The sequence below is a fragment of the Zophobas morio genome, unplaced genomic scaffold (assembly GCF_036711695.1).
Source record: "Zophobas morio isolate AGI-343-1 ecotype UQ-CSIRO unplaced genomic scaffold, CSIRO_AGI_Zmor_V1 ptg000008l, whole genome shotgun sequence".
Lineage (NCBI taxonomy): Eukaryota > Metazoa > Arthropoda > Insecta > Coleoptera > Tenebrionidae > Zophobas > Zophobas morio.
The window spans coordinates 2,318,870-2,344,886 of NW_026972113.1; the positions used below are offsets into that span (position 1 = coordinate 2,318,870).

Genomic DNA, 26,017 nt, shown 5'->3' on the forward strand with positions numbered 1-26,017 from the left:
GTCTTATCTGAGCAAGTGCTAACCCCACCCACCCACCCCTATTTTCTCACAGAATATGAAATTTGCCAAAATAAGATTTATCTTAACAAGTACTATCAAGTACTACCCTCTGAGAAAAGGGCGGGTGGGCGGGGCGAGTACTTGCTAACATAAGTCTTATTTTGGCAAATGACTTATCCTCTGACAAAATAGGGGGCGGGTGGGCGGGGCTAATACTTGGTAAGATAAGACTGATTTTGGCAGATGACATATCTTCTGAAAAAATAAGGGGCGGGTGGGCGGGACTAATACTTGGTAAGATAAGACTGATTTTGGCAAATGACATTTTTTTTGGGAAAATAGCGGGCAGGTGGGCGGGGCTAGCACTTTTTAAGATAAGACTGATTTTGTCCCTTTTAAACTTGTAAAAACTTATAACGAGTTCCTAAACCGGGCTCTATATTTGCTCCTCGGTGCCGACTTCCGGTGTTGCGTCGGCGCGGTTGTCACGGATTAACCCCTGCCCCTTTTCAAATTTTTCTGAAACTTGGATTCTGATGGAACTAGAAAATTTTGGGCACCAGTTTGGAAGAAAATACTGAAATAACACTGAAAGTTTGTTCTGCTAACGTTATGAGGGTCTTTATTTTTATAGAATTAACATGTTAATAAAATTGGTAAAAATATTAACTTTTAACTTCAAATCGTAATCAGTTTCAAATAATTTCGAGAAACGGTCATAATGAAGTGTTCAAATTTATTTTTCCAAAGTTTGCAAAGCTTCTTCGACACCTAAATACGTGCCGTCTGCCCTTCGTTTTGATTTTCTAAACCGACAAACCGGACTTAGAAGATTTTCGTCCACTGGAGGATCAGCTGTGGTGACGTAACTGATCACCAGACCGAAAATGAATGTCATAATCGCACCAAATAGTGTATAGAAGAAGAACGATGTCTTGAAAATTGCATTTGGTTCGACTGGAATCGATTGACTTCTAGAACAAGCAGAAATATATTTTTTTGAGTAACAAATTTTGACTTCTTACGGTACTGGTTTGTGGAGTATTGTCGAACTGACGTTGCTCCAAAGTGATTGGTTGTAACTACAGCCACTGGTAGAGAGCGATTTTGTTGGGGTTTTTATTAGACCTTTCAACATGTAATATTTAGAAGGAATCGTTAGACCCAATATTGATATAAAACCACCAAGAGTTCCAAAGAAAGCACCCTTAAAAAATCATGAGTTTCTAGACAGACAAAATACGTATTTACCTTTGAATTAGCCCGAGGAACTAACATTCCAAGTGAAAATAGCCCGAGTAAAGGTCCTTGTGCAATTCCAAAAACCAACGACATAACGCTAAGTATTTCTCCTAGTCGTTCCAATACAAAAACCAAACAAGTACCCACAATTCCCATCAGTAAAACAATTATTTTTAAAACAAAAGTAGACCGTGTTTCGGACTTATCTTGTAAGAATTTACAAACAAGTTCTTTGTAGATGACAGCAGCCAGCGCGTTCAGATTCGACGACATTGAACTGAAATAACTAGATTTTGAAAAATCACACACGATGGAAATTACCTCAGAGAAGCACTACATATTGCTGCCACAAGCAGACCACAAACGCCCGGTATATTTGACGCTATTTGCGTCACGAAGAAAGGTAGCAGCTGTTCATGTTTTTGGATTTGTTTACTAGAAAGGGGATCACACTCTTTATATTTCGCGTAAATTTCCAGACCAATGAAAACGCCGAAAGTTTGGACGCAGCATAAACTAATCACGACATATGCGACTGACCAAACAAAGTCTTTGTACGTTGGAAGTGATAAAAATTTTTGGACGCCGGTTTGGTGTACGACTGTGATTGCAGTAAAAGTTGCTCCACAACCCAAACTGAGCCCCCAGAAGTTGTCTCGAGCTGTAAAATCCAAACCAAAACTAAAAGTGAACGATTTTAATTATTGCGTGTAATGAAGATTTTGTGTAAGTCGGTACTTAAAAACTTGTAGTCGTTCGCCGAGGGATGCTGTTTGCCAGATTTGTAGAAATCCTCCAGACTGATTAAGCCCGATGGTGTAAATAGTAACCAAGCATGCCATTATAATGATGAACTGAAGAAAATCGGTCCAGACTACAGTTTTGAGACCTCCTAGAGAAGTGTAGAAGATGCATATAGCACATAGTACTACTGCGATCACCTGAACGTTAATTCCGCTAGCTAAAACAGGAACTTGTACATTAATAATACACGCAAAATCTTGTACCAGTGGTAAAAGTTAGAGATGGAGTGTACACAAGAATCGGGAACGTGAGAATCTCAGCCAGTATATAAAAGAATAAACCCAAAATTTTTGTTTTGTGGTCAAACCGTTTCTCTAAATATTCGTAAGTACTGGTCAGTTGTAGTTTGAAGAAAACTGGTAGATAGACGAAAACAGCTGCAGTACTCATCACTAGAAATGCAAAAACGAACAACCAAACACTCGCTCCGTATCTATTAACATCTGCTGGTATTGCGAGGAGCGCGGTACCAGAAAAGTGGCTAAAACACAGTACTAGTGCGGTTAAACAAAATGTAATTGATTACCTCACGGCAACTGATACCGCCACCGGAATAATTCTCATTCTCTTTCCTCCTAGTACATATTCTTTAACAGTTGATTGTCTGTTGCCCATACATCCGAAATACAATCCAATTAAAGTACTGACCGCTAACGTGGCTATGAAAATAATGTAGTCGATAGGGTAGAGAGAAGATTCATTAAGAGGCATTTTACAGTATCAAATAAAGTCAGATAAATACTATAAAACTTCTGTAAAGTTTAACGATAGACTTAACACTTGAGTTGAAAAATAATGAAGTTTTACAACAATTTGGCTGTGTACGCTAGGTTATGTGCAACAATTAATCAGATAAGGCAAGTTATCAAGTCGTTACTAAAATATATGTATTGAGGACAAAATTGCAGTTAATGCATCTACGTAAATTGATTACGACGAAATAAGTTTTACCATTGCAAGTACTAGCCCTGCCCACCCACCCTCTGTCTTCTCATAGAGTATCGGATTTGCCAAAATCAATCTAATCTTAGCAAGTAGTAGCCCCGCCCACCCGCTCTCTATTTTCTCAGAGGGTATGGCGTCTGCCAAAATCAGTATTATGTTAGCAAGTACTAGCCCCGCCCACCCACTCTTTATTTTCCCAAAAGATATGTCATCTGCGAAAATCAGTCTCATCTTACCAACGACTAGTCCCGCCCACCCGCCCCTTATTTTCTCAGAGGATATGTCATCTGCCAAAATCAGTCTTTTCTTACCAAGTATTCGGCCCGCCCACCCGCCCCCTATTTTGTCAGAAGATATGTCATTTGCCAAAATAAGACTTATGTTAGCAAGTACTCGCCCCGCCCACCCGCCCTTTTCTCAGAGGGTAGTACTTGATAGTACTTGTTAAGATAAGTCTTATTTTGGCAAATGACATATTCTGTGGGAAAATAGCGGTGGGTGGGTGGGATTAGCACTTGCTCAGATTAGACTGATTTTGGCAAATTCCATACCCGCTGAGAAAATAGAGGGAAATTTCAAAATTCCTGCAAAAACAAAATACTAGAATCCCCAAGATTCTTTTTCATTCTTTTAAAAAAAATACCAGAGATCTCAAAGCTTCTTACAAATTCTTTCGAAAACAAAACACCAAGGGTTTCTAAGGTCTTTTTAAATTCTTAAAAAAAAGACATTGGGAGTCTTGAAATTCCTGAAAAAAAGACCGTAAGAACACCATTTACATTTTTTCAAAAAAAAAAAAAATGACACCAAGTTCTCCCAGATTCCTTCAAATTCGTTCTACAAAATAATACAAGGGGGCTGTGGAGTTTTGAAGTTTTTCCGAGATTGTTTTAAATTTTGTATTTCTTTGAAGAAAAAGACGTTAGGATCCCTAGAGATTATTTAATTTTTTTTCAAAAACGAAACACCAAGAACTCGAAAATTGTTTCAAATTCGTAAAAAGAAACTTCGGAAATGCCCAAGATTCTTTCAGATTTTTTTCTAGAACACAATACAAGAGACCCTAAAAATTCTTTCAAAAAGACACTAAATGCCAATAAAATTCTTTCAAAAATAAAATACCAAGAATTCCTGAAATTCTTCCGAAACACCGACAAAAACACCAGGGGTGTCGCAGATATTTTTAAATTCTTTAAATAAAGACACTAGGGGTCTTGAAAATGTTAAAAAACGACCGAAGGAACTAAACAAGTTATTAAAAAAAAACACTAGGATCTCCAAGAGTCTTTCAAATTAGTTCTAAAATATACCAGGGGCGTAAAATACTTCAGGAATCTCGCTGATTTTTTTTTTTCAGATTCTTTGAAAACGAGACTAGGATCCCTCGAGATATGTGTAATTTTTTTCGAAAACGAAATACCAGGAAGTAGAAAATTATTTTAAATCCGTAGAACGAACATCAGAAATCCCCAAGATTCGTTCAAATTCTTGCAAAAAAAAAACCGGAGACATCCCAAGATCCTTTTGGAATTTTTTGTAGAACAAAATACCAGAAAGTCTAAAAGTTATTTTAAAAAGACACTAGCGGACAGACGTATTCTTTCAAAAATAACACCAAGTCTCCTGTAACTTTTTTCAAAATTCCTACAAAAACAAAATACCAGAGGATTCGAAGACATTTTTTAATTATTAAAAAAAGACACTAGGGGTCACGAAATTCTGACAAAACGACCAAGACAACTCCAAAATTTAAATTTTTCAAAAAAAAAGCATTGGGGTCTCCAATTTCAAATTAGTTTTTCAAATTCTCAAGATTCTTTTAAATTTTGTGAAATAAAACATCAGAAATCCTTTCAAATTCCTTAGAAAAGACATTTTCCGAGATTCTTTAAACTTTTTTCGAATTGAAAATAAAATCAAAATTATAAAACAACATTTTGCAATTTAATTGGAATCTGCTAAACCTCCGAATTCTTGCAGATGGTTTACAAGCATGATAAATTTTTAATCAAAATGTATTTACTTATCCCCTCCAAAAAATTGATGACGTCAGCTTAAAAATTTGCTGAATATATCTTAAATGAGTCTATACTTGTGATTAATTTTTAATACATAATTAATATTAAATTTGCTTATACAGGGTGTCTCAGAAAAATTAATGATTGAGTTGTTAAAAAATAAGTATCCAATCAAATTTAGGAATTTAATTCGTTACTACGGAAATATGTAATTTAACACCTTTTAAATTTAACAAGTTTTTACAAGTTTAATATGGGAAAATCAGTTTTATCTTAGCAAGTACTAGCCCCGCCCACCCGCCCGTATTTACCCAGATGGTATGGCGTCTGCCAAAATCAGTCTTATCTGAGCCAGTGCTCAAAGTCAAATAAATACTATAAAACTTGGGTAGAGTACAGTTTAACAGCGACTCAACATTTGAATTAAATAAAAGTGAGGTTTGCCATCAATTTTGCAATTCAGATAAGACTCGAGTATTTACTAAAATTAGGTCTGATATAGTGTCCGATTTTTAAAGGTCGCATGTTAACAATAATTTTACATATCTTTCGAACAAATGCTTCCCGAAATTTTTATTGTGTGGACCTTAAACATAAGCAAATGTAGAAAATGTATTACTTATTTAACTTAGCACTGTTTGTTTTTCCTAAAAGCATTATAAACAGTTGAGTGATTTTTTCATTTGCCTTCAAGCATTTGAAATAATTAATTCGTTACAAAGGCATTTGCTTTACAATTTTCTATAACTTTTCGCGTCTGCCCTAAGCCGTGAAAATTTGTCAAAGGAATGAAAATGCGCTGCGTGGAGAATAAAAACTGTATTGCGTGACGATAATTAACGTGAGCGTTGTATTCGATTTGTGTAGGAGGTTCAAAGAGACAAGATTTGCGGTTGAGCTTCAGAATTTTCGTTGTTGGCTTTTATGAAATGAAGGTGTCGCGGTGGTCGAAACGTTTAAGACTGGCGACTTTTTGTCGTTTTATTAAAATGGAATCTTACGCTGGGAATGTTGTTTCCGCCTTATTTCGATGCATATTTCGAATTTTGGATTTTTGGAAATTTTGGTTTTTCGATTTTTCAATTTTGCGAATTTTTCTCTGTTTTTAAAGATTAATGATTTTCAACTTTCGACTTTCCGTATTTTGGTATTTTGACTTTTGATTTTTCGATTTTTCAATTTTCGATTTTTAGATATTCAAAGTTTTATTTTTTTACTTTTCGATTTCTCTTTTTTCCGATTTTTTCACATTACAATTTTTTGGTTTTTCGATTTTTCTTTTTTCCGATTTTGATTTTTCAAATATTTGCTTCATCGAATTTTAAATTTTTCTATTTTTAGACTTTGCGGAAGATGTACCTATTTTTTCCATTTACAATGTTTTAAATTTTAAATTTTTCAATCTTTTGATTATTCGAAATTTGGTTTTTTCAATTTTTTACTTTACGAATATGTATGTACATATTTGATTCATTGCATTTTGGATTTTCCGATTTCCAAATTTTCGATTTTTCGCTTTCTCGATGCTTCGATTTTTAAATTTTCGATTTTTTGGTTTTCCGATTTTTTGATATTTCGAATTTTGCGTTGTTTCGAACATTTGATTAATCGAATTTTCGGTTTTTCAGCTTTTCCATTTTCGATTTTTCGAATATGTGTTTGATTAATCGAATATTCTATTTTTCTATATTCGATGTTCAATTTTTTTACTTTTCGGTTTTCCGATTTTTCGATATTTTGAATTTTTGATTTATCGATTTTTTATTTTTCCGATTTTCAATTTTTCAAATGTTCGATTCATCGAATTTTAGAAATTTCCAATGTTCTGTTTATCGGCTTTCGACTTTTCATATTTTCAGGTTTCAAATTTTCGATTTTGCTGATTTGGATTCACCAAATTTTCGAATTTCGATTTTTGATTGTTTATATTTCGCGGAAGATCGTCCCATTTTTTCGATTTTTAATTTTTTGAATTTAAATTTTTCAGTTTTTCGATTTTTCGATTTTCGGATTTTCAGTTTTTTGGTTTTCGATTTTTCGATTTTGGATCTTTTGAATATGTTTTTGATTCATCGAATTTTCGATTTTTCGGTTTTCCGTTTTTTCAGTATCACGAAATTTCGTTTTTTCGAACTTTTGATTAACCGAATTTTCGGTTTTCCAATTTTTCCATTTTTTGATTTTTCGAATGTATATTTGACCCACTGAATTTTCGATTTTTCAATTTTTCGAATTTTCGATTTTTCCATATTCGATTTTCAATTTTTTATTTTTCGATTTTTTAGGTTCTTCGAATTTTAGATTTTTCGAATTTTCTATTCTTCGGCTTTCGACTTTTGAGATTTTGATATTTCAAATTTTGGATTTTCGGTTTTCAAAATTTCGGTTTTTCGATTTTCGATTTTGCGAATATGTATTTGATTCATCGAATTTTCGATCTTTCAGTTTTGCGAATTTTCCATAGAAATTTGAATTTTCATTTTTTTTTCTTTTCGATTTTTCGTTTTTCGATTTTTTGGTTTTTGATTCATCGAATTTTCGATATTCCGATTTTCGATTTTTAATATTCGAATTTTCATTTTTTTTCTGTCAATTTTTCATATTTCCGATTTTTCGATATTCGAAGTTTACACTTTTTACCTTTCCAATTTCTCTTTTTTTTTGGTTTTTCCATATTTCATTTTTCCTATTTTCAATTTGTCAAATATCTGATTCATCGATTTTTAGATTTTTCGAATTTTCTATTCTTCGGTTTTTCAAAATCTCGGTTTTTCGATTTTTTGACTATGTATTCGATTCATCGAATTTTCGACTTTTCAATTTTTGCATTTTCGATTTTCCGAATATGTACTTGATTCATCGAATTTTGGATTTTTAGAATTTTCTGTATTTCGGCTTCCGACTTTTGACATTTTGATATTTTAGATTTTCAATTTTTCTAGTTTGGATTCACCCAATTTTCGAATTTTGATTTTTCGAGTTTCCAATTTTTCGATTTTTATACTCCCCGGAAGATATTTCCACTTTTTCGATTTTCAATTTTTCGAATTTTAAATCTTTCAATTTTTTGATTTTTTGATTTTCGATTTTTTGGTTTTTCGATTCATCAAATTTTCCCATTTTTGATTCTCAATTTTCGAATTTTCATTTTTTTTTTTCTAAATTTTTCCAATTTTCGATTTTTTGGTTTTCCGGTTTTTTGATACTTCGAATTTTCGTTTTTCCCAACATTTGATTCATCGAATTTTTAATGTTTCCAATTTCGGTCTTTCGTTTTACGATTTTTCGACTTTTCGAATTTTAGATTTTTCAATTTTTCCGTTTCCAATTTTGGAATATTCGATTTTTCGGTTTTCCGATTTTTTGATGGTTCGAATATTCGTTTTTTCGATTAATCGAATTTTCTATTTTTAGAGTTTCAATTTTTCGAATTTTCGATTTCAATTTTTCTATTTTTCAGAGTTTAGATTTTTTAGTGTTTTCATGTCTGAATTTTAGTACCTGATTTCAGTTTTTCGAATTTTCGATTTCTCGATTTTACATTTTTTTTGATTTCTTGAGATTCCGGAAGATATTTCGAATTTCAGATTTTTCTGTTTTTGATGTTAAGAATTTTGGTTTTTCAATTTGATTCATCGAATTTTGCATTTTTCGAATTTTTTAGTTTGAATTCACTGAATTTTCGAATTTTGATTGTTCGAATTTCCAATTTATCGATTGTTCAACTTCGCGGAAAATATTTAAGTTTTTTTCGATTTTCAATTTTTTGGATTTTAAATCTTTCGATTATTTGATTTTTCGATTTGCGGTTTTTTGGTTTTTTGATTTTCTGATTTTCGATTTTTTCATTTTCAATTTTTCGAATATGCTTTTGATTCATCGAATTTTCGATATTCCGAGTTTCAATTTTTAATATTCGAATTTTCATTTTTTTTTCTGTCAATTTTTCATATTTCCAATTTTTCGATATTCGAAGTTTAAACTTTTTACCTTTCCAATTTCTTTTTTTTTGGTTTTTCCATTTTCCGTTTTTCCTATTTTCAATTTATCAAATATCTGATTCATCGAATTTTAGATTTTTCGAATTTTTTCAATTCTTCGGTTTTTCAAAATTTCGGTTTTTCGATTTTCTGAGTATGTATTTGATTCATCGAATTTTGGATTTTTCGAATTTTCTGTGTTTCGGCTTCCCACTTTTGACATTTTGATATTTCAGATTTTCAATTTTTCTAGTTTGGATTCACAAAAAATTTTCGAATTTTAATTTTTCCAGTTTCCAATTTTTCCATTTTTAAACTCCCCGGAAGATATTTCCACTTTTTCGATTTTCAATTTTTTGAATTTTAAATCTTTCAATTTTTTGATTGTTTGATTTTCGATTTTTTGGTTTTTCGATTCATCAAATTTCAAAAATTCGAAAAATTTGAAAAATCTTCCAGAAAGTGGAAAATAGAAAAATCGAAATGTAAAAATATTCAAAATTCGAATATCGAAACATCGAAAATTATAAGAATCAAAAACTTGGTAAATCAAAAAATCGGAAAGTGCTGAAAGTTGAAAAATCGAAAAACTAAAGAATGGAAAGACTGAAAATTCGAATTTCGAAAATCGAACATCGGAAAACAAAATTTGTGACATCAAAAATAGAGAAATCAGAAACTGGAAAAATTCTCCGGAATTTCGAGAAATCAAAAAATCGAATATTCGAAAATTGGAGATGGAAAAATGGAATAACTGAAAAATCGAAAAGTTGATAAATCGACAAATCGTAAATCGAAAGACCGAAATTGGAAAAATTGAAAAATTCGATAAATCAAATGTTCGGGAAAACGAAAATTCGAAATATCAAAAAATAGGAAAACCAAAAAATCGAGAAAGCAAAAAATCGAAAATTTGATGAATCAAAAACATATTCGAAAAATTGAAAATGGAAAAATCGAAAATCAAAAAACCGAAAATCGAAAAATCAAAAAATTGAAAATCGAAAAAAATGGAAATATTTTCCGCGAAGTTTAACAATCGAAAATGAAATTGAAAATGCAAAAATTGAAAAACCAAAATTCTTAACATCAAAAACAGAAAAATCTGAAATTCGAAAAATCTTCCGTAATCTCAAGAAATCAAAAATCGGGAAATCGAAAATTCGAAAAACTAAAATCGGGTACTAGAAAAATAAAAAAATTCAGATATGAAAACACTGAAAAATCTAAACTCTGAAAAATAGAAAAATTGAAATCGAAAATTCGAAAAATTAAAACTCTAAAAATAGAAAATTCGATTAATCGAAAAAACGAATATTAGAACCATCAAAAATCGGAAAACTAAAAAATCGAATATTCCAAAATTGGAAATGGAAAAATTGAAAATCTAAAATTCGAAAAATCGACAAATCGTAAATCGAAAAACCGAAATTGGAAAAATCGAAAGTGAAAATTATAGAAACTCAAAAATATAAAAATCGGAAATCCTGAAAAATCGAAAATGGAAAAATCGATAAATCAAAAAATCGGAAAACCGAAACATCGAATATTCCAAAATTGGAAATTGAAAAATCTAAAATTCGAAAAGTCGACAAATCGTAAATTGGAAAAATCGAAAATTCGATGAATTAAATGTTCGGAAAAACGAAAATTCGAAGTATCAAAAAACCGGAAAACCAAAAAATCGAAAATTGGAAAAATCGAGAAAAAAAATTGAAAATTCAAATATTGAAAACCGAAAATCGGAAAATTTGATGAATCGAAAAACCAAAAAATCGAAAATCAAACAATCAAAAAATTGAAAAATTTAAAATTCAAAAAATTGAAAATCGAAAAAGTGGAAATATCTTCCGGGGAATTTAAAAATCGAAAAATTGGAAACTCGAAAAATCAAAATTCGAAAATTCATACTATCGAAAAATCGGAAAACGGAAAAAGTGAAAAATGGAAAATCGAAAAATGCAGAAATCAAAAAATCGAAAAGCAAAAAAATTGAAAATGGAACATGGAAAAATCGAAGTCAAAAAATTGACAAATCGAAAATTCAGTGGGTCAAATACACATTCGAAAAAATAGAAAGTGGAAAAATTGAAAAATCGAAAATTCTATTTTTCCAAAGTTCGAAAAAACGAAATTTCGTGGTATTGAAAAATCGGAAAACCAAAAAATCGAAAATTCGAAAAGTAAAAAATTGAAAAATCAAGAATTTTCAGTCTTTCCATTCTTTAGTTTTTCGATTTTTCAACTTTCAACACTTCGATTTTTTGATTGACCAAGTTTTTGATTCTTATAATTTTCGACGTTTCGATATTCGAATTTTCAAAATTTTTACATTTCGATTTTTCTATTTTCCACTTTCCGGAAGATTTTTCAAATTTTTCGAATTTTTGAAATTCGTGTTTTTCGACTTTCGATTTTTTGATTTTTTTATTTTTCGTATTTTCACTTTTGTTATTTATTCTAGTGGTTATCACAAAATGAAACTTCATAATTTTTCAAAGACGCGGAATTTATTGGACTGTAGTTAAGTTCCAGAGAAGTTCTATAGAAATATCCTTCGACCAATTTTTTATTTTCACTGCCAATTCATCTTCCAAAGGAAGTCCATTTTTCTCCTTGTAGATTTATAATTCTCTAAAAGCCCCTCGTTAACACGAAAGATAAAAATCCTCTCTGAGAACATCGGTAAAAATTTCAATGCCACGGTTTCGCAGCATCGATTTCTCGCCCAGGTAGAAAGAAAGAAAAGAATAATATTTCAAAGAATATTCCGGGCTATTCGTCACATACGAAATCAACACTCTATTGAAATGTAAATCCGTCGCTTTAACCTGTTAATATAGCTCCCAACAGGGCGCAGACTGCCACGGTACATTGTTACGATTGTCTAATAAATCATCCGATTCGATAAGTTAACACGGGATAGATTTCAAAGTAAATCCTTGGAGGAAATCGCATCGTTTATCTTCCTTTGTGTTTGAAAGTTTCGTCCTCATGTAAATCCTTGACGAAAGCCGGCAGATCTACAAATCGGGTCAAAGCTCAAGTTTAAGGTTAAACGTCGACTTCGCACTAATTAACCCGGAGAAAAGTTAAATTACCGGAATTTGCAGAGTACTATCGCGTAAAACAGAAAATTCCGAACGGGTTTTTTCAGCGATTTTCTTGGTACGAAGAGCTATTGCTGGTACGTGGTATGTTTTATTCAGTGCAATTCCTGTTGCTGTCGGCCTACAATTGGCGAACGGTTTCTAACACCCACTTGTGAAACAATTTACGTTTTTATAATATTACTATTAAAATAGCGTATATATTATAATAAAACTACCTAAGACATGACCGTCGGGCGGAAAGTACACTTTTTAAGTGGATAACTTAATCAGAAAGTGATTTGTGGACGCGTGTTTTTGCTGGATCTCGAAATATATCGTAATTTTATGGATGGCTAAGCCGGTGTGTCACTACGGAAAGACGGCTCCGGAGGAATTAATATTAACGCCTGGAAAATCATAAACTTCAGTTTATCGATTATTTATGCGATTTTTCGAAATTATTATGGACTGGAACTTGAGTTATTTGGCGTGCTTGCCAAATTTATTGGCTTTTAAAAATTTATTTCACACACTTTAACGACCTGAAAAATTAATTCTGATTAATTCTGTGTATTTTTATTGAAAGTCAACTGCAATGTTAACTTCGCGGACCGTGTTGATTATTTATGTAATGTGCTGGCGTTGAAGGAATACATTTCGTCGTTGACGGACTGATTTCGTCGTTGACTGGCTCGTTTCGTCGTTGACAGACTCGTTTTGAGTTCACCATTGAGTTTTTTTTTTAAACTGACATCGAATTTTAGGTTTTTCTATTATTCGATTTTTTGATTTGCAAGTTTTCGATTTTGCAATTTAAAATGTTTCAATTTTTAGATATTTTAATTCGTTATTTTTCCGATTTTTCTTTTTTTACTTCTACCTACAATTTTAGAAAGTGAAGTTTAAACAAATAAATATTTCATCAGTACGAACATCAATTTTTGAAGATGAAGATTGTATTCAAATTTTCGATTGTTCAATTTTTTTACTTCCTCCATTTTTCGAATTTTCAATTTTTCAATTATTGATTTTTTTGGATTTATTTATTTATTTACAATGTTTCAAGTTTTCGAATTACCGGTTTTAAATTTTTCCAAATGAATCGATTTTTCAACTTTTAAATTTTTCTATTTTGACTTTTACATTTTTTCTTCAATTCTTTGAGTTTTCAATTTTTCAATTTTTCAGATTTTGAATTTTCAGAATTTCTTTTTTGTTTTTTAATTTCTCGATATTTCATTTTTCGATTTAAAATTTTTCGCTTTGTAACTTTTCTAAATTCTGCGTTTTCGATTTTTCACTACATATTTGAATCTCCATTTTTCGAAATTTTATATTTTTCGCTTTTTTCCAGTTTTCTAATTTTTAAATTTTACCTATGTTCAAGTTTCATTTTTTTTTAGATTTCATTTCCTCAAGTTTTTATTTGCACTTTTTAGTCAATTTGAAATTTTTTAATTTAAAATTCCAATTGCTGAATTTATCAGTTTTTCAGTTTTTCCTTTTGAAAATTCAGTTTCTCATTTTTTTTATTTTTCAAGCCTCTAATTTCAAAACTGTTCAAATGATCAATTTTTCGTTTTAAATTTTTTGAATTTTGTAATTTTTCTAGTAATCAATTTTCCAATTTCTCGAATTTCCAATTTCAAAATTTTCCAATTGAATGTTTTTTTCAAACTTTTGAATTTTTCATAATTTCTTTTCGATCTTTCAGTTCCTCGGTTTTCTGTGTTTTCACTTCATCCTTCTTAAATTGGTAGACGTGCAATGTTTTTAGTCTTCAGTTTAAAAATTTTGAATATTTCTATTCTTAAACATTTTGTGTCAGTTTTTCGCTGTCTTCAATTTTTCCTTTTTTTGGGTTGTATTTCTAGTATTCCATTTACAATTTTTCAATTTTTCGAATTACTAGTTTTAAAACTTTCTGAATCAATCGATTTTTCAACTTTAAAATTTTTCTATTTGTCTATTTTGACTTTTGTTTTAGACATTTTTTCTTCAACTTCTTGCCTTTTAGAATTTTCGATTTTTCACTATTTGAATTTCTGGATTTTTCGAAATTTTTCAATTTTTAATTTTTTCAATGTTTCATTTTAAAATTTTTCAAGTTAAAATTTCGACTGTTGAATTTTTCGGTTTTTCAGTTTTTCATTTTGATTTTGTAGTTTCTAAATTTTTTTATTTTCCCAAGCCTCCAATTTCAAAACTGTTCAAATGATCAATTTTTCGATTTTTGAATTTTTTAATTTTTTTTTTCTGAATTTTTAGTTCCTCAATTTTTCATTATTCGATTTCTTAATTTGTGTTTCTTCACTTTTTCGATTTGAAATTTTTCTAGTATTCCATTTACAATGTTTCAAGTTTTCGAATTACCGGTTTTAAATCTTTTCAAATGAATCGATTTTTCAACTTTTAAATTTTTCTATTTTCTATTTTGACCTTTTTGTTTTGTACATTTTTTCTTCAGTTCTTTGAGTTTTCAATTTTTCGATTTTTCAGAATTTCTTTTTCGTTTTTTAATTTCTCGATCTTTCATTTTTCGGTTTAAAATTTTTCGCTTTGTAACTTTTCTAAATTTTGCGTCTTAAGTTTTTCGCTTTTTTCCAATTTTCCAATTTTTAAATATTACCTATGTTCAAGTTTCATTTTTTTTAGATTTCATTTCCTCAATTTTGTATTTCCACTCTTTTGTCAATTTGAAATTTTTTAATTTAAAATTCCAACTGCTAAATTTTTCAGTTTTTCAGTTTTTCTTTTTGAAAATTCAGTTTCTCATTTTTTTTTTTATGTTTCAAGCCCCTAATTTCAAAACTGTTGATCAATTTTTCGTTTTAAATTTTTTTAAGTTTGTAATTTTTCTAGTAATCAATTTCAAATTTTCCAATTTTTCGAATTTCCAATTTCAAAATTTTCCAATTGATCGTTTTTTTTCAAACTTTTGAATTTTTGAATTTTTCATAATTTCTTTTCTCGGTTTTCTGTGTTTTCACTTCATCCTTCTTAAATTTGTAGACGTGCAATGTTTTTAGTCTTCAGTTTAAAAATTTTGAATTTTTCTATCCTTAAACATTTTGTCAGTTTTTCGCTGTCTTCAATTTTTCTTTTTTTTGGGTTGTAATTTTTCTAGTATTCCATTTACAATTTTTCAGTTTTTCGAATTAAACTAAAAACTTTTTAAAACTTTCTGAATGAATCGATTTTTCAACTTTTAAATTTTTCTGTTTGTCTATTTTGACTTTTGTTTTGGACAATTTTTCAATTTTTAATTTTTTCGATGTTTCATTTTAAAATTTTTCAAGTTAAAATTTCAACTGTTGAATTTTTCGGTTTTTCAGTTTTTCATTTTGATTTTGTAGTTTCTAATTTTTTTTATTTTCCAAGCCTCCAATTTCCAAACTGTTCAGATGATCAATTTTTCGATTTTTGAGTTTTTCTTTTCGATTTTTTAGTGCCCCGATTTTCCATTTTTCGATTTTTCAATTTCTTGTTTTTTGAATTTTTTGATTTGCAATTTTTCTAATAATCAATTTAAAATTTTTTTTTGTTTTTCTGTTTTCTGTGTTTTCATTTTTTCCTTCTTAAATTTCTGCTTCTAGTTTTTAGTTTAAAAATTTTCAATTTTTCGATTCTCCAACACTTTGAATTTGTCAGTTTTTCGATATTTCAAATCAACTTTAAACTAATTTTTTCTCGATTGTTGGCTATTTTTCGAGTTGGCGATAATTTATTTAACACACTCGTTTACCGCTCGTACGGCAAAACTCCCCCTCATGTGTTATGACCGTCATTACTCCCGCACTGAATAAAATACTTGTATACTTACTATATCCAGTTTCACTTCAGTTAATCACTTTAATTCTTTGTGTCAAAAGCAGCACGAACACCGTTCTATGATTACGATTGATGATTGATCAGTTCAATTCCGAGCTGTCTGACCCAATATTTCCTGAGTAGGTGTTTTCAATTTCCCGTTTTCCCGTTACTCGCAGCTAAACGTGCATAATTAGGTACGTGCACTCAGCATTTACAGTAAACAGACAGACGTAAACACAGCTTTTTCATTTCTTGAAAAACCGAAGCTTTTTCACTAGTCTCTAAAAGAAAAGCCCCACAAACATTAATTAAAAATATTTTATCAAGTGGAACATGAAGGAATTAATTAAGTTAAGAATAATGAAACATCGTAGATGAGTGAATTTTTCTAGATCGATGTCGGTGCTGGTTGTTAGAGACGAGTAAAAACCGCTGCTGGAAGCTTACAAAAATCTCATTTTTAAAAGAAAAAATTCAGAGACGTAAACCTCGGTCCTGCGAGTCCTGCGACTCCAGTCGTATCAGCTCAACCATCAATTCCTGCTGCACCTGTAGCGCTCATGCACATTTTAATCACCGGTAGAATGTCCCAGGCACGACGGCATCGTTTTTTCCTGGTTCTCGAAGACAAAACGAAGAAAATCGTAGCATGCCCATTAGATCCCACAAAAACGCCGGCAATTATCCTTCACATCTGTGATTCTCGGCAATTTTTCAACAATTGACGTGTCTAAGACGCTTATCCGGTGGGGTTAGCGAACTAGCGAAAACGTCGACCTCTTGCCGTCGAGAAAATTAAGGGAGTCGTCCATGCAAGCAAAGAAACGTTTTTAAGCCGAGTCGTAACTGCATGCACGTCGTTTCTGCATACTTGCCTCCAGTGAGGCTTTAATTGTCCGCTATTAATCAGAGTTTTGCGCTATGCCGATCATTATCGTAAATAATTCGCGTCTATTTATGAATGGGAAAAAAGGTGGTTATTTTTGAACACAATGCATAATCCTGAGGGGCAACATCCTAGGAAGACTTATTGGGATTTTACGACGCTCGGCTTGTTATTATTGGGTAAATTGAGCTATTAAGATCGGTATTGTTGGGTTTCTGATATTGTGCGAGTTTTAATGATCACTCGGTAGAAAGAACGGTGATTCATTTAGATTGCAAGATCCTCGAAGAAGCGATAACATTTTTCGATATACTTTATAGTGGCAGTAGTTAATTGCAAAATGAGAAGCAATTAGAAGACTCTAGTCACGATTTTTATTATTATGGTGAGACTAGCATGAGCATGACCACAGGAGTCGTGAGAATCGTGCTCTGTTTTAACCTTGTTTTTACCCCGCATTTTTATCGGTTTTCCCATTTATCTCTGCGACTTTTACCTTCAACATCCTGAACATCCGCACAACTCTCAACCGAGAACTAAAGGTTACGTAAAACTTTCAACTGCAACCACAAAACGGGTAAATCGATTATGATTTCTAATCAATTACAGTCTGTTTACGCTGACGATCCAGTGAAAGAAAAACCGCTGCAATCACTTGTGACATCAAATCTGTAGCGGTTTCATGGTGCAGTGCCCGGTTAATTCGAAGACATCGTTTTAACTTTCTTTCGTAGTTCACAGGAAATTTCTTAAAATAAACTATCTAGAATACTCCCAGACAATCCGAAATGAGCCTCCAAAAACGAATTCGATTTTTCATTTTTCTTGTTCAATTTTTCGATTTGCAATTCTCTAGTTTTCAGTTTAAAATTTTCAATTTTTCAAATTCGAAATTCAACATGGCGACTGTACTAAACGCATCACCACATAATTCGCCTAAAAATATAAGTTTTAATTGTGATTATTGCAAAAGTAAAGTAAAAAACAAAGTGACCTGTTCCAAGTGTAATCGACATTTCCATTTTGGATGTTTAACTGCAGCCTTGAAAGCGAAAAACCCAAAATGTCAACATGTAAGGGAAATTTCCATCGATGACGTAAATGATGAAGATAACCCACAATTCGATGCCATCTCTCACCTCATCAAAAAAGTCATCAGAAATGAGTATGATAAACTGAGAAACGACATTTTTGACCTAACAATGGAGGTACGTAATTTGAAAAAAGAAAATGGAAAGTTGCTCAAACTACTTACTGCAAAGGATAATTCCTCAAGCGCAAATAACTCCTTAGAATTAGAAAACAACACCAGAACACCGAATGTAATCATTCCGATAGATACTATAGAAGATCACGACATTCCCGCAAAAACCGAAAATGTAATTGCACCGGTCATTGAACCGGTCACTGAATCCCTAAAAACCGCCGCTGATACCATCGACGATATTAAAAACGAAACATTGAGAGAAAAAACACAGCCCCCCTTGAAATCAGCTGACACTGATAGAACTATTAATTACGAATGGGAACAACCTAGGAAGCATCGCCGCCACCACAATCCCAAGAAAACGAACAAAGACACTGTTACAGGCACAGCAGAAATGACTAGCGACGAAAATTTTGCCGCAACCAAGGAACATAGGGCTTGGTTTTTCCTGGGACAAATCAAAAAGGATACGGATCCATCGACAATCAAAAAATATATCAGAGGTATGATACCGGAAATCAAGTTTCTGGAGACGACCAAGTTACCGGTTAATGGGATCAACTCAGCATTTAAATTAGGAACTGATTTCGAACTTAGAGAAAAAATTTTTAGCCAGGACTTTTGGCCGAAAGGCGTCATAATAAGACGATTTAATTTCAACAGCAACTCGTCGAAACCAAATGAAAATTTTCGACGTTCCAGGCCCTCTGCGACACAAACCTAGGCGCGCATTCACCAAAATCGAATCACTCCAGTGGACTGCTCAACATCCTCCCAGCCCCTACAAGGAAAACACAAAAAAAGCGTAACGGTACTTTCCTAGAATTCAACCTTTTGTTTTTGAATATACAATCAGTGCGTTCCAAGTTGTCTGAATTAGAGCTGTTTTTGGAAACTGAAAATTTCACACTCGTGGGTCTTAGCGAACATTGGCTCAAACCCAATGAATCAGAAGCATTGCAATTTAAAAACTATGTGGTCAAGTCGCACTTCTCGCGTCCTGACTCCTCACATGGGGGTTCAATGATCTTGTGTCAGAAACCATTTCATTGTTTTTCTTTGGACTGCATTAAATTGTTATCACTAGAACGACACTGTGAAATCTCAGCAATAATTTTGAGTAAAATAAATCTAGTAGTTATTAATATTTATAGACCTCCCTCGGGAAATTTTGATTTATTTTTAGAAATTTTAACAGAATTGTTTACCAACATCAACAGTTTAACCAAGAATATTATCCTTGCGGGTGATTTCAATGTTATATTTAATACTGATAATTTGCTGAAGAATAGACTTTGCGATTTCATGCACTGTTTTGGCCTCAGACCAATAGTTGATTTTCCAACTAGGTACCAAAACCGTATTGACAATGTTTTTACCAACATTGATAGCGACTTTTACGCAGTGAATAAGGCGGAATTTCTGTTTACTGATCATTCTGGTATTAAATTAAATCTCACTATTCCACATATCAAAACCGAACAAGTGGTGCATCAGTCCTTTAGACCAATAACTAGCATAGGAAAATTCCGGCTTTTTGATATGGTCGAGAAAATAGATTGGACATTTATTGATGATCCAACTACAAGCTGTAATGCAAAATTCGCTAAATTTGTTAATTTATTATCACACCTTGCTAATCTTGCTTTTCCGGTAAAAATCTTTAAATTCAAACAATCACGTGACATAAAAATTGAATGGTATGACGATGAACTGAGAGCTATGCGTGAGCATCTACTAAATCTATCTAGTATACACAATATTTTACAAAGTGACGAAACTAGAAAGGCAAGAAATCGCTACCGCAAAGTTTATCGCGAGAAAATAAAGTTAACTCGAATTAACTATAACAAAAAATTCATTAATACTGCTAAAAACAAATGTAAAGCTATGTGGACAGTAATAAACGAATCTCGCAATAATCTTGGCTCCAACAATCGTGATTGCAAGCAAGCCTGTGATATATCTAGTGATAATTTTAATGATTACTTTACGAATGTTGCACCATGCTTAATTAATGATCTCCCTACAGACTGTGAAAACCCTATACAATTAATGTCCGATAATTTCAAATTTATGTCTTTGTGCTCTAATAATGCTTTTGAATTCACTGAAGTATCAATGGTGCAGGTCAGAGACGTAATAAACGATTTAAAGAATTCGAACTGCAAAGATGTAGATAATCTAAACGTTAATCTTATTAAGACTATTAGAGATCTCATCATCTCTCCGCTCACTAAACTTGTCAATCTATGTATCAAAGCTTCCGTCTTTCCTGACTGTCTAAAAGTTGCCTTTGTTATTCCTATTCACAAAAAAGGGAATGTTAATGATCCGAACAACTACAGACCCATCTCCATCCTGCCAGTATTTTCCAAAATACTGGAGAAACTTTTATACACACAGTTAGGAAATTTTTTTGAAAATAATCAACTGTTTGCTGACTCCCAGTTTGGTTTTCGCAAAGGACGAAGCACTACTGACGCTGCACTATCTCTAACAAACACAATATTGCAATGCTTTGAGAAACATGAATTTGGAGTCATCAGCCTTCTTGATCTGACCAAAGCTTTTGACTGTGTCTCCCACGACATCTTGTTGAAAAAATTATATATGTATAATATCAGTCCCCATAGCTGTAGCCTACTTTCTTCTTTTCTCTCCGGACGCCACCAGTTAGTTAAAGAAGGTGATTCAATTTCCGGACTCCTTCCTATAAAAATTGGAGTGCCCCAAGGATCTGTTCTTGGGCCACTCCTGTTTTTAATCTTTATAAATGATTTTCCTTTATATTTACAGGAGAATAGTATATTATTTGCCGATGATACGACTATAGTGAGCACTGGTATTAACGTCAATAACGTAATTCACAAACATAAAGAGACACAGTCAAGAGCAGAAGCTTGGTTTGCAGCTAATAGATTGCTTCTAAATAAAGCCAAAACGGTTGAAATGCTATTCTCATTGAAAGAACATGATTTCCACGATGATTTTGACACAACTGCTAAATTTCTAGGGCTCTATATTGATAACCATCTTCAATGGAACTGGCATGAGGAAATGACCGCCAAAACTATTTGTAAAAATATATTTCTACTGAGAAACCTCAGCACCAAAGTGCCTACCGATTTCTTAAAAAATGCCTACTTTGCTCTCTGTCAGAGTCATTTTACTTACGGGCTAATAGTTTGGGGTCATTCTCCAATACGGCATAGATTTTTTAATCTCCAACGTAAGGCAGTTAGGATTATTGCGGGACTTGGGTACAGAGAAGATTGCAAAGACAAATTTATAGAACTTAAAATTCTTACTCTAACCTCACTATATATATTTCATTGTCTTATTTTTATAAAAAAAAATTTAAGTGACTACTTTTGTCATCGTGATGTCCACAACCATGATACTCGGTACAAGTCTAAACTACGCTTGAGAAAACTGAGACTTCACAAGTCTCAAAATGGTACCGAATATTATGGCATAAAGTTTTTTAACAAGTTGTCCCATGACGTGCAAACTCTGTCCATGCGTAAATTCAAAATTACTTTGAAACAGTATTTGCTCTCAAAGGCTTTCTACACCTTTGAAGAGTTTCTAAATGATGTGCTGTACTTTTCAATTTAAATGTATTTAATTTTAATTTTGTATCTTGACTTATGCAAAAACCGTTGTAGTTCTTATGCACTAATAAACTTATTATTATTATTATTATTATTATTAAATTTCCGATTTCAAAATTTTCCAATTTTTTGTTCAGCTTTTGCATTTTTCAATTTTATAGTTTTTCGATGTTCCGTTTTCCAATTTTTCTTAAATTGGTTTTTTTCTCTTCCAGAAAGGGTCCTACACAACGTTTACTGCACAATTTTAGAACACCTGTATTTGATTTTTAAATTAATTCGTTTAATTTTTTTTAATTTTTGAATTTTTCAGATTATGAATTTTCCATTTTTCGATTTTTAGTTCCTCAGTTTTTAAGTTTTAATATTTCAATTTTTGATGATGAAGATTCTATTAAATTTTTCATTTCTTTGATTGTTTTTTATTCCTTCGATTTTTCGTATTTTCAATTCTTCGATTATTGATTTTTTTCGACTTTTTAGTTTCAATTTATAGCTTACTAGCGCAACCCGGCAGACGTTGTCCTGCTTGTGTATATATTTACTTTGTATATATGTGGATATAAATGTATGGTCTGGAGCGCATAATTGTGTCGTATGCAAGTCGTTGATCGTTTGTTAAGAGCCTTTTCTGAGTTTCAACATAAACTTGTAGCGCATCGACGTCGTATTGTTTTTCTCGCAATACGTCTCTATCGATAACATCGTTTCTGTCACGTTCCGGTGAAAACAGCCCAAGCTGATTGAGGATTTTGTTGTTAATCGACATACACACATCCTCAAGTGATATCAGTGCTTCATTGAAAATGTCTTCCGAATACTGTACATCCAAGCCGGGATTATTTCTGCGTGCTCGGAGAAGTATGTCTTCGCTCATACACTCTTTGTGTTTTTCCCATAAACCTTTCGGATCAGAAGGTGCGCAGGTTGTCAAAATTATGGCAAACAGAGTTCGTATTTGATGGGCATGACGTGTCTCAGATGCTTCCGCTAATGTGTTGTCCCAATGTTGATCATTTTCAAGCAAACCAAGTTTAAAACATGCTTCTCTGTATGTCTCACACTCTTGACCATCGATTGTTTTGATTGCTTGAAACGATGTTGGTCCTTTGACCACGTGAACGAGCATTCGCAAATAGTAGCATTCACCATTATTTGGATGAAGAGTATATACTCTTCCCAGTGCACCAGTAGAAAATATGCCAGCTATAGAAGAATGCCTGGCGCCTCGTTTTCTTATGCAAAATTTCTTCGTCGATTGATTCCAAGTGTAGTACTGCGGGACTTCGTGATACATTAATGTTTTTGCCAATTCGTCAGTTGCACACAATTGGAAAAAAGCGGTCAGCGTTGTATTTGGTGGATCTGCAACTCGTTGGGGTGCGTTGTCTTCCGTGAAGTAGACTCGTTGACCGTTTTCCAAGTGAACACTGAGATGCATGACAGCAGGAAAGCGTTCATGAATGTCGACACCAAGAATTCTCCAAACAGCTTCATTACTGCTAATATAACGTCCCATTTGAAATTGTTCGATTTCATTGACGGGCGCATTGGGATTCGCAATTCCGAAAATTGCCATATCGCTGCCTTTATTCACGTATTTACATATGTATTTTATTGACTTAACTGAATTACAGGATTCCACGTTGATATGTGCATTGAATAATTTCGAAAGGATAGGAGAGTAGGGCACAATCCATCGATTATCAACTTCGAAATCAACGTTATTGATTTTGATAGTTGTGGTGTATCCTCCATCATCTGGTTTTCGTCGTCTGTACAACGGATAACCGTCGCCACCAGTTTGTGTTTCTTGCAGCAGCTGGCGTGGATACTTTTTGGTGCATTTTCCGTCTTTCATGCATGGCGAGTGTGGGTTGTGTTCCCACATGGTCCGTGAATCATATTTTTTTTCACAATTACAAATAATTCTGGATCTTCTTCTGCGTTGGGCAGCTCAGCAGTAATGATATCATCAATTTGAGTTGGAACAATTTTTTCAACCAACCAAATTAAGATATGAGCATGTGGTAGACCTCTTTTCTGCCATTCGATGGAATACATCCAACAGCGAGTTTCTCCATATATATGGTTCTTAGTGATGAGATCCATAAAACGTATCAATTTTTGTTTGAAAACTCTCGCTGTGAGGTCATGCCGATCAGATGGTTGTTGGCCAGGCAAAAGTAAATATTTGATTTCACACCAAGATGGATTGCATGTGAACGTGATGAAAAGATCTGGACGTCCATATCTGCGAACATATGTCAGAGAATCCTGAGCATATTCTTGCATATGTCTTGGACTTCCAGTATACGAAGCTGGAAGAATAACCGTTTGTCCAATGTTACCAATTGTTCCATCATTCGCGATTGCATCTCGCAAATGAATATAAGCTTCGACTCGAAGCTTCGATTGATTGTAACGAATGTAATTGAGTCGTTCGCTTTCGACTTTGGCGTACATATCAACGATGAATTGTTGAAAAACATGACGACACTTTAAGATATGGTTGGATTGTTCGACTCGAATCATGATGCGATATGCATAAAAATCCATACAACTGACTTTTTTCGTTGTCGCAGCACCTGTGACGGGATGAGTTTGATACAATTCGAGATGATAACCGTCTTCTCCTCGCGGAAATAGAATTGGATATTGAAGTGCGTCGTAAGATCGATGTGTTTCAGCAATACGTTGCTTGGTTTGATTTCGCCTGCTGATAACAATATCTCGCCGAGTAATTTCTGTACCGATCATTACAGCTGCTACTTCAGGGGCTATTGGAGCATTGAAGCGTCTTTTATGCTCATTCGATGGGGTTTTGTCTGCTCTGATAATGAGTTTGAAGTCATCGCTCTTACATTCTCCAATGCGGATTTGAAATCTCGGACCCAACAGTTGTGCTCGTGGAATAATGCTCGTAATTCAGCAATAATCTTTCGATGTTGCTACACTAAATGCGCATCGTCGATCAATCTCCTTCTCCACATTGTCCATGAAATAAATTTGCAAAAATTGCGGATCTTCTTTGGATACTGGAAGGAGTGTACCAATCTGATGATACACTTGTCCTTGCACTTTAAATGTGGGCATAAAATTATTATATCTCACAATATTCGTCGCTCCAAACGATGTCATCTGAAAGCATGAGTTGTATTTCCGAATATGCTGTAGAAAGTGTTTTGGACTCCCGAGTAACTCCAACAACGTAAGTGAGCAGTGGTTCTGGTGGTTCAGTCAGTGGTGGCAAACTGATTTTGCCGTTGGAGCAACACATGCCAGGCGCTTCTTTTTGAAGCTTCAAAGCGCGACAGTGTAGACACAATTTTGTCATCGGACCAAGGACAACATCGCGATGCATTTTGTAGTCATATCGTAATTGAACGCTGCTTTCTTGAGATCGATTCTTGTTCTTGATCGAGTCTGCCGTGAGCGTTCTGCTTCACGTCGTGTGTCTCGCTCTTCTGGTGTTGCAGAAGCTCTTGACGCAGACGCTCTTGCTCGAAGATCTTAAACACGTACGTCATGCTGTTGTGATGTTTCGGCAGCTCTTGACGTAGAAGCTCGCACTCGCAAGTTTTCAACTCGTGCATATCGCTCTTCAGATGTTTCGGTAGCTCTTGACGTAGACGCTCGCACCCGCAGGTTTTCAATTCGTGAGTCTCGCTCTTCGGGTGTTTCGGCAATTCTTGAAATAGAGGCCCTGATCCGGTCAGTTTCCAGTCGCGTGTTTCGTATTTCAAAGGTTTGACCAGCTCTACTGGCTGCCACTTGCTGCGCATGTCTGGTTGATCTTCCAATGTTTGATTTTTTGGGTGGCATTTTCAATAATCTCTAGTAATTCACTCTTTGTTATTACTGAGGATTATAGACAGTGAACATCACTAATTATTTTCTTTTGCGGTCAATACGATTTTTGTTGTGATACCAACGAAAACAATGTTGTCATTCGTGCCGCCATATATCTAATACTTGCTAACTCTTCAGAAGTAACATAGAAACGGTGTTCACGGACAAAGGGAGACGGAAGATATTGTTTTCTGTCTAGAAAAGTACCGAGGGTCTGTGCGCACGTACACAAAATAGAAGCGAACGTATGAAATGTCAAAACACATCTAGTCACGTTATCGACTAAAAATCAAGCAAGTACGAGTATATGAGCAGTACTGTTTGGTACTATAGAGAGACAAAGAGGTCCGATATATTGCTCTGCCGTTGTGTTTTCGGACTCTTTTGAGGCCTGATAGCAATATAGTAGTATTAGATATATGGGTGCCGCTGATTCTCTAAGTTCATAATACTTTAACAGAGAGGTTGATGTGCTGCAGTGCCATCTAGTGGCAAGTTACAGCAAAATCGATAGCGCGAAAATATTCTCCATGGTCAAATACCAACGTATATCAATTTTCA

At 33.2% G+C, this 26,017-nt stretch overlaps 2 protein-coding genes across 2 annotated transcripts in view; one reads left to right on the forward strand and one right to left on the reverse strand.

Annotated features, from left to right (window-relative positions):
- The window catches only part of LOC135125014 (uncharacterized protein), a 226,340-nt gene that overhangs the window by 105,054 nt on the left and 95,269 nt on the right, over nucleotides 1–26,017 (forward strand). The window lies entirely within an intron of this gene.
- On the reverse strand, nucleotides 623–2,818 carry LOC135124738 (sodium-coupled monocarboxylate transporter 1-like). Its single transcript, XM_064049947.1, has 7 exons — nucleotides 2,573–2,818; nucleotides 2,250–2,527; nucleotides 1,981–2,203; nucleotides 1,564–1,923; nucleotides 1,252–1,519; nucleotides 1,026–1,207; nucleotides 623–974 (listed from the first exon to the last, which is right to left on the reverse strand). Exons 1-7 carry the CDS (start codon nucleotides 2,755–2,757, stop codon nucleotides 737–739), a joined length of 1,734 nt encoding a protein of 577 aa, XP_063906017.1. The 5' UTR covers nucleotides 2,758–2,818; the 3' UTR covers nucleotides 623–736.